The 9,757-nt window shown below is 40.7% G+C and overlaps 1 protein-coding gene across 2 annotated transcripts; it reads right to left on the bottom strand.

The window, feature by feature from the left end:
- Positions 1–430: 430 nt before the first annotated feature.
- pou4f2 (POU class 4 homeobox 2) lies at positions 431–3,918 on the bottom strand. Of its 2 annotated transcripts, none has more exons than XM_034231249.1 (2): positions 3,137–3,918; positions 431–2,817 (listed from the first exon to the last, which is right to left on the bottom strand). In XM_034231249.1, the coding sequence occupies exons 1-2, from the start codon at positions 3,332–3,334 to the stop codon at positions 1,885–1,887; spliced, it is 1,131 nt and encodes a 376-aa protein (XP_034087140.1). In that variant the 5' UTR covers positions 3,335–3,918; the 3' UTR covers positions 431–1,884. The 2 variants fall into 2 exon arrangements, with proteins under 2 accessions (XP_034087140.1, XP_034087141.1); XM_034231250.1 differs by having other exon boundaries at positions 431–2,846; positions 3,137–3,262.
- Positions 3,919–9,757: the final 5,839 nt, after the last annotated feature.

Here is a 9,757-nt window from a genome sequence, read left to right as displayed (position 1 = left end):
TAAGGCCTGCGTTATGATGAGGCCTGGAGGAGCACGGTACTCAGGCAAAATAGCTATTTCTAATTACTTTCTACATATTAATTCTAGTTATTCATCTGTTATATTATTAGACTTTGGAGACCAGATAAGGTGGGGGAGGGTTTGTTGTGGTGTCTTGCTCATGGGCACTATGACAGGGCTCATGGCTGTTTGCAAAATCAAACCTGCCACCTTTTCATGATGTTAAAGTCACGTTACCTATAAAAACCAAATGGCAAAATGTGCAGTTAAATAAGCCCAAAGAGTCCACAATGTTTGAAAGCTGTGCAGCCCACAGCTAAACCGTTTCCAGCCTCCTCATCAATAAATAAATAGATGAATAAATAAAAGAATATGAATATGTCTGGATGAGACACATTACGCAGTGTAGTCATGGAAAACGTCCAATTAAATGTTAAAGTTTGTTCTTTAATGAAACACATATTGCAGTTCAATAATTAAATAAATAAAAATTACATGGATGTAATAAATTAATAGAATAATTTAACCAGGAAACAGAAGCAACATACATTACAGAAATAAGTTACCTCAGCTAAAACAGCAATACAGCAAAAACCTGTACGGATATATTTATGTGCATCGACTGGTTCCAATGAAATATTTACATTGTACACGTATACTTCCATGAAGCTGTTTCTTTTGTCTTCAAGAAAAAACATTACTTAAACAAGGTGATTTTAACAAGCAACGACTTCATAATGATGCGCGTATATTTATACAAATAAATAGCAGAAAACATACATAAAATAATTCAAAAAGAGAATACTATCTCATATATATCTCGATTGTACCATCTCAAGTGTTAGAAATTGTAAACGAAAATGTTATGACTGTATTATTTCACAGTCGTTTCCCTTTAAACCAGAACAACACGCCTAACTTGCTGCAGAATTTGATTTTCTCAAGCAAAACGAGGAGGGGGGAATCCCAATAAATATATAATGAAGTAAACATGACCTCACTCAATAAATAGTTCATAAGAGACCGGCCCACGCTGGATTGTAAACGTATTGCAGCCGGCCAGAAATCATATTATTTTAATTGCGAGATTCTGTGAAAGCTTTACACGTGAGTCACTATTTCGATATTTCCACATACTGAGGCCTAATAATAAAAACATTATACCTTAAATCCAAACCCCGGGCATCTTAAAAATAGATCCCTGAATTTGATCACACATGGTAACAAAATAAGTGGAATTAAATTACACATTTAGACACAAAATGAAGTGTGTGACAATTAAATTATTAATTTACAAAGGATTATTTGGCAGTAATATAATATTAGCTTTCAAGACCAATAGTGTGTTATTCTCTTAATCCCCTCATGGACCCTGAATAAAATGTCAAACTGCATCGTCATGAACTCGGGAGTGAAAATGTAGCTTAACCTATAACTTAAGCCCAAAACATAAACACCAATAATCATCAACCAAGTGCTTCGAGTTAAACTAGTGTGTAAATAACAACGCTGTTTTCATTGGGGGTATTTATGCTAAAGCAAACTATAGTCCTCATTTTAAACGAAATATAATTAAAAATGAAAGCATATAGAGTCCTGTAAGCGTTGACATTAAAAAGGTGAGGCATAGTAAGTGTGGAAACAGTGGTCTTACTTGCTCTGTCAAACGATGCTTTACTTGACTCCACGTCTCCCTCTCAGCGAGTAAAAGACGTGACATGGGCTTTTCGAGTTTTTCAGTCATTGTTCATTTTTAAGGAATTTTTCGAAGTTCAGAGCACAAAGTCATCGATGATTGGAAAACAAGGTGTGAGATAGGAAATATGATACAAATCGTCTCTAAACAGTTCCAAGTCTTTTGGCGGGTGGTGGTTCAGAGCGATTTCAGATACATGCAGAGTATTTCATTCGTTTCTGTTTCTGTCGCTGGTTGCAAAACCAGACCCGGACCACGTTCTTCTTCAGGTCCAGCTTCTCTGCGATTGCTGCGATTTTCTCCGAAGAGGGACGCGGCTGAATGGCGAAATAGGCCTCCAGTGACCTCTTCTCTGGTGCGGCTATCGATGTGCGCTTCCTCTTTTTCTCCGCGCCGTTGAACAACTCGGGTTTATTAAGTTTATCCCTGTGTGATTTCTCGGCTTCTTCTAGCCATGCTTGCAGGATGGGCTTCAGAGCGATCATGTTGTTGTGAGAGAGCGTCAGGGACTCGAATCGGCAGATGGTGCTCTGGCTGAGGGAGCCCACCCCAGGTATCTTCAGGCTGGCTAAAGCTGACCCTACATCCGCCTGGGTAACCCCGAGTTTGATCCGTCGCTGCTTAAACCTCTCAGCGAAGGCTTCCAAGTCCCTGGGATCGGCGTCCACGTCGCTCATGCCCATGTGCTGCTGTAGCCCGTGGGCATGAGCCATGTTGAGGGCTGCCTGGTGCATGTGGCTCATGCCCGCCATGTGGGCAGGGTGCGTAGCCGTGGAAACCACCGAGCCATCCGGCCCTGCCATGGCTCCTAGTGCCAGTCCCGGGGAGATGTGATCCAGCAGGTCCCCCTCCAGTGCCTGGTGGGGCTGGTGGTGGTGGTGATGGTGGTGGTGATGGTGCTGGCCATTCAATGCGGACGAATGAGAAATAGGACCCGAGGAGGCGGAGGAGGAAGACGAGGTGCAGGGGAGAGTGTTCATGGTGTGGTAGGTTGCGTCCGGCTTGAAGGGGCTGTGATGTGGAGGGTGGTGGTGGTTCTTGTTCTGCGAGGCTATATCCACCGCCGCTAGAGCTTCAGCCCGGGCCAACAAACTCTCATCCAAGCCTCCGAATATATTGCTCTGCAATTGCAAATAGAATGCACACATAGCTGTCAGTAGGGACTTCTCCCTCCACTCCTCGGTTTAAAACATTTCCAGAATGTGAAAAAAAAGAAATCAAAAAAAAAAAGGAGCACACAAAACAAGACACATGCAACATCCCAGGTCATAAAAATTAATACGCAAGGCAAAGCCGACTGAATACATAAGTTGAGCAGAGGAGGGAAAAAAAATATGGAGGTGTTGGGTGATTTGCTGTGCAGACATGAAAAAAACATCAAGCAAAAAAAAGTGGGCTGTCAAAATGTGCCTTTAAGCAGTGATTATGCAGAATACGTACCGGTGCGGTTGGGAGACAGGCTCTGCGCATCGCCTCCGAGCTGCCGCTGCCGCTGATGGAGTTGCTGTGTCGGGCGGACGAGCAGGAGGACGAGGCTACATTGGAATTGGAGTTTGAATGCAACGAATACTTCGGTTCGGGCAAGCTGGTGTGGGCCATAGCAAAATGGTGCTTGCTGTTCAGAGACATCATCATCATATTTGCGGGCGTCCAAGCCTCGGCAAGTTCCTTTTAATAAGTTAAGACTCCGCCTCCTAGTATGGGAGTTGAAGCCCAATTGCTTCTCAGGAATCTCAAGTCACTGGCGAGTAAAGTGTATTCTGAAGACGGTCGTCCAATACTGAAGTTATCACATCTATTTATTAATTCTAGCGGAGGTAAGGAGATCTTTTTTGGAAGATGAGACAGCGCGAACATCAACAAGCCATGCAACTAAGCGTAGACGATACCTTTTTCCGTCTGGACGTGTAGCGCTAGTTAAAAAATGAACCTGTTTTTTTTTCTCCTGCAACCGTCTCCACCTTCTATAATATTTTTTGTTTTGCCTTGGATTTTTTTGTGGCAGATCTCCTCAAAGGCAACGCCAGAAAAAATGGAAAAAGTTTCTTTCCGTCTCTTAGGATTTCCAAAAGACGTCAAGCTTAAAACAGAAGCCGATTTCGTTGACCTGTTTTGTTATTTTGTGAAAAGTTTCCGTCTTGAAATGACCGTAAGTGAGAAGTAATGGCGGTGACAGTCTCTGTACCTCGTTGAATGCTGCGGGGACCCGAACTGCCTCTGCTTTGAGGCGAAGGGCAGACTGAGTCTCTTTTCGCCTCGCTCTCTCTTTCTCTCTCTCTCTCCCTAGCCCCCCTCCTCTGACACACACACACGCACACACACACACACACACACACACACACACACACACACACACACACACACACACACACACACACCACACACACACACACACACACACACTCCCCCTTTCGCTCTACAGCTCTGTCTTTCGCCCTCTCTCACACACATACACACACATGCACACACTGTTTCCAGCTGTACCTGAAAAACCCTTTCATGATTTATTATTCTTCATTAGCCACACCAGCACCACCGCCACGGCCGCCGCTGGGGACTCTGCGCATGGGCAGTCTGCGACAAAGGCATTTATTTCAAATGACTATTTCTTACCACCAGCACCTCGTTACCAACACCTCGTCTTATGAAGTTCAGAGACTTTTTTAAATCCGCTTTATTGCACCTGAACATTTTTTATTTTTTAGTATTGGAATATAGATTGTAATTGTTCCAAACGCGCATCCGATGAATACCTTGGACAGCACCAGTCCTATACTGATGTTAATATCCTCAACAAATATTATCGCTAAGACATTTCTGTTAGCTTGATTTTTTATAGTATATAAACTGTCATTTATTTTTCTTTCTTTAAAAAAAAAAAACTAATATAAAATGATTGGCAATTGCTCATTACCTCAAAATGTAGTGGAAATGTTGTATGATATTGCTTGTAATCTTTTCTTCTTTGTTGCTACGACATTTGTATGAACCTTGAATAATTTTGTTGAAAAGACAAGAAATAAATCGGTAACCATGTAAGACAATTATAAACTATTTTTCAATGTTTTGTATTGTTTTCTGCATGAAATGTTGCATGCAAAGGGCACTATACTTGTCGAATGTCGATAAAAGGGCATAATTAAAAATGATTGTCACTATTAAATTGCAAATCTATATACTTGTCATATCAGACTATTATCTTATCTCTCCTCTAATTAAGCCACCTCATTAGTTATTTAAATCATTTTATCACATTGTAATTAACAAGGGGTGTCTAATCTGTTTAATATGATCACGTCTATAGGATGGTGTAAGTCTCTCGGAGGTTTGAAAGTATTTTTATGGAAAACAATGCCTCTTGGATTGTTTCTGTATTTTCCTGTATGGCTCTACATTTTCTAAAAACTGCTCTCTCTCCACACACGCACACTCACACACGCACAAAGGTATACATCCTGTAGTTATGAAGCAGTGATCAATGTCTTTGACAGGCAGTGGGGTTGACCCGTAAATCACCTTAAATGTGTTAATAATATACATCGCTAATGTTAAGGACTCCACATTAAATTCCCACCGTTTAACTGGAGATTATTAAGTATGGTGTTAATTATAATAATTATAGACACCGCCTCGGCATGGGGCCACAGCCGCGCGCCGCTGTAATAACAGTGTGAAAGCGCGTTAATGGAGGCTACCGATGTTACCGCGTTAACGTGGCTTCCTGAACACGTTGGTATGTCAGTTCCCGTTTTTCCCCTCTTGATTCACGCAGACATTCACTACGTCCCCACGGCAGCGACAGAAACCCTGTTGGTATTGCTGCAGCAGTTTTACAGAGAGCCATCATGTTGCCTCCCCAGCGGGACAACAGCCACCTCCAGACAGGAGACAGAGATCAGGCTCAGGAGACATCAAGGAGCAATCAGTGTCTGCTCCCATATACCGACAGACTGATCTATGATGAAACTTTAAAGAAATCATTTATATTTCACCACCTCTAAATTGGTGTATGAAATGTTCATACACAATGAAACACACACAAAAAGTATATCTTAAGTCAAATAAATCAGCATGAGCTGCTCCCAAGCAATTGACTTTGAAGTACGTTTTCAACACTTTCCTGAGTGTGTTCACGCAAGGCTTTTACTTTCTGTGCAAACAGCGTTCTTTCTTTGAGGGAGGATAGTTTGTCAGACTGGTTAACATAATCACCTTTTGAAGGGTCTGCCTCTGCAAACAGAAACACAATTAACAATCCTGGATATTTCTGTAACAATTACAGAACCTTTTTTGGCTAATGTAGAAGTTGATTTGATTATAATGTAATTTTATTTAGTCTATGTCTAATTAATATTCAGTTTGTTCATTAACATTATGACAGCTTATACATTTTGATTCATAAGCAATATTGATAAATAAACAAAACCCCTGACAAGATGTGATTTTAGGTAAGCCTACAATAGTATTAACACATTATTTAACCATAACAAAATATTTACATATAAAATAAGGACGCCAAATGATAAACATCACACACTTCAGATCGGGCTAGTTTTGTTGCTACTTTTTAAAACGTTACTCATTGTCAGCTGAATGCCCTACCAGTTTAGAAAAAAAGTGGCCTCAATTTGTGTCGTCACACTGATCCAGTAATTGGTGTGAATGTTGCTATCATACAAAGACTTGTCTCAATGCAGGAAGGTGCAGTCGTTCCTTACCTTTACAAAACATAAACCCAGTAGAATTGTGCAAGGAAAGATTTCTCTCACTTCAATGAGCTTTACTACACATAAATACATCGGCACTGTCTGAAAAAAAAGTAAAAGCCCAAGTAAAATAGAGAGAGCAGATGCAGCAAGGCTTGATATAACTCAGGTGACTTGTTTGCTTTTTTTCCTCCTCACTCTCTTACTTGCATCCGAATCAAGGAGTGCTGCAGAGGTGTCTGTGTGCTTTACACAAAGACATACTCTTCTCAGCCTCCCTCAGGAGCTCTCCACGTTAACAATCCCAATTACACTGAGACCACCAGAGACAGCTGTTTTTATTACGGAGCCGCTCCTTTGTGCCGCCAACAAGGTATCTCCGCTCCTAGGCTGAACACAGAGAAAAAGCTACACACAGAGAAAGAGGAGAGAAGTGTGAAGTGGATGAAGTCTCTTGACTGCTCGCAGTGGTGATGCCTTTATTCACAGCTTCCCCCTCCCCTTTCTGATCTTGTGGAGATCTTTACATGTCGGAGCAGAAGGTCAATGCTTGTTGGGAGAGGGTCTTCAAAGAGATCAGGATCTAACTCAAGGCAACAGCAAATCACACAAAGAAGGGGGGTGTTTCAGCCACTAACGGCAGTGCTTTATTTATTCATCTGCTTTACCTGGGAAATGTGACAGGTTCCACAAGGAACATTGTGGCTTTAATGTGTTGTTTAAATGCATACAACAAAAGGCAAAAGCCTTCAGGATTTACTAAATGTCACACTGTACTGTAGAACAAGTGGCTCACCACTTGAGATAATGAAAGAGGTTTGAAAAACTGCACTTGAATTGCAGCTCAACTGGTATACAAACTGTGAGACAGTTTTGTGTTTGATCTCTACGTTGGTCTAACTAAAAGCTTCAACAGTTCTCAGTATATTCTAATTAGTTTGTATTGGTACTGTAGATACAGATACAGTTTTTCTGTATTTTATTGGAGCGACTATTCCTAACACAGTACCTGGAATGAGCATCTAGTATTAGGGCAGATTACGATGACATTACCAAATAGGCAACCGTTGTGATTAAATAACACTTAATTGGATAATAACAAAAGAACATTGGAAAAGGCTAATAATCCTTGTAACCAAACCCCTTGTTCGCAACTTGCAGCCATAAAATTGCCTTATAAAATGTGCATCTTGGCGCCTCTGCGTTTTGACTCAGCCCAGTGGCCTTGTAGATAAACGTATACATCCCAAGCAAAATAATAGAGATTGCATGTCAATAAATGAGTGGTGGATTCCTTATGCCATAACTGATTTTAGCCTAATTTAAAAGTTACATAATTCATTTTTGGCCACCAGGGGGCAGTGGAGCAAGATATACATATAACATGACATATTATCACCTTATAAAGTTATATGCTAAATATGTTTAGCTTACAGCTGATTATTTACACATGAACAAGCATATATTTGGAATTATTTGAAAAATATGAAATCTTCATTCAGCTCTGTTTTGATCACCACGATCTCCTGAGGGAAATGTTGGCTTCTTAATGGTTAAATGTGTCTCTGTCCCACCGGTTAGTCGCTAGCTTTTTCTGTTTGCCATTTGGCCTTCAGCAGGGAGCATAGAGCTGGTATATCTGATGTCCTTTTCTGGAACAGCTGCTTTCTGCTAATAATACTGATGAGAGAGGTGAGATTAAATGGTAAAGTTGCGGGCCATGAAATCGGAACAAAAAAATGACAGTTATTAAATCCATTGTCAATATAAACATATTGATAAGATGAGCTTTAACACATGTCTTTGTTGCTTGACCTCAGAGTTAATTTACTGTAACCATTATCTTCTCCCTATACTGTAGCCATACCAACGTTGCTGCAAGCAGATATTTTGCAAATGTTATTAAATTATTTTAATTGTTGGTATTTCATGTTAAAAAAGGTGGATATTGAATGTTATTTTGTGTTTTGTGCAATTGCACATATAAACAATTGAGTCTGTTTAGTGTCAATCACTTTAGTTAAGTTATTAGATAATGTGTCCATATTTCTCCATACCATTATGTCCAATATCAACACCTATGATTCACATTAAAACCAACAGCAAAGCCAGCTAACCTAGCCTAGTAGTGAAGCCATCCTTAGGCCATGACTGATTAGAAGCCTTGAAAGTGAAGTGTGCCATGAGGTCAGGAAAACAAATAACACCACCACCAATTTCCCTATTACGCACCAGCTACCACCCTTATGGAGGGAGGCATTAGATTCTGGCCCAGCCCTGCCTATTGGCTGCAGGGCAGCAGATTATAAGGTCAAGCCTCATAATGATGTCACATACCTTTAGGTACTTCAGATCAATATCGAGAGAGGCGCGTTATACCTGACAGCCAGTCAAATAAAGCCTTCCTGGCAAAGGGGGGGAAAAAGAGACTCGCTTTGAGATTGTCTCTTCTGATAAAATGAGATCCGCTCTCATGCTGCTTTTGGCAAAGATCATATTGGTGGAAGCCCTTAAAAACAATGTGGTCACACATGTGGCAAAAATAGCCTCCACTATTGACCAATCGCCCTTGAAAGACAATAAAAAACAATAACAACTTTACCATTTTAATTAGATGGTAAAGTGTGAGTTAGTTTAAACAGCATGCACCTGATGCATATGGTTGTGTCGAATAACGTTGACATGACAGGCGTTCCTTTGAGTAAACCTGACCTCATACGACGACAAACGATGGCGTGGAAGGCAGCGCATATGAGGAGTTACACCTCAGAGCATGTGACTATAAAGAATGCGTATGTCAAGTTCTGTACAAGTGATTAATGTAGCGGGATGATTGCAGAATTCTGTCCAAACTGAATGAACATTTCTTCTGCCTCTCATTAGTTTGACTGTCCCACGCGGTAATATATTGCTTGTCACTGGGTTGTCTAATGGTTGATGCTAATTGACCTCCTTTCCCCCTTTCTTCTGCACAAATGAAAAGATTTCCTCCGTCCTGTGATGGAGCATGTCACAACCTGATCCGACAAATTAAAAAGCTCTCTGCTGTCACACTGTCATCATTCGAAGCCCTTGCCTCATCAGCTATAATGATCATTTTTCTTCTCTCAAACCTCTGCATTGCACTGCCAAACATAATACTTAAGAGGGCACGTTGCTGCTGCTGCTGCTTTGTGTGTGTGACACATCTGAATGTTTGTCATCTGTGAAATCTTCAATACTGTTAATCTTGAACTGTCCTTCAACCTATGCATTAGAGGTTTTTTCTATCAGGAATGAAGTTTAAGTTAGTGCTTGATACATTTTCAATTCGGAATTCAACCTAGTACATTTTATGTTCACATACATTTTTTAG

Source organism: Gymnodraco acuticeps, unplaced genomic scaffold (assembly GCF_902827175.1).
Source record: "Gymnodraco acuticeps unplaced genomic scaffold, fGymAcu1.1, whole genome shotgun sequence".
NCBI classification, from domain to species: Eukaryota; Metazoa; Chordata; class Actinopteri; order Perciformes; family Bathydraconidae; genus Gymnodraco; species Gymnodraco acuticeps.
The sequence above is the reverse complement of the archived record's forward strand: the minus strand, read 5'-3'. Positions and strand labels throughout refer to the sequence as shown.

Coding starts and splice junctions, on each gene's coding strand:
- pou4f2 (XM_034231249.1), bottom strand. CDS start 3,334: ATGATGATGATGTCTCTGAACAGCAAGCACCATTTTGCTATGGCCCAC. Junction 2,818..3,136: donor CCTGTCTCCCAACCGCACCG/GTACGTATTCTG, acceptor TTGCAATTGCAG/AGCAATATATTCGGAGGCTT.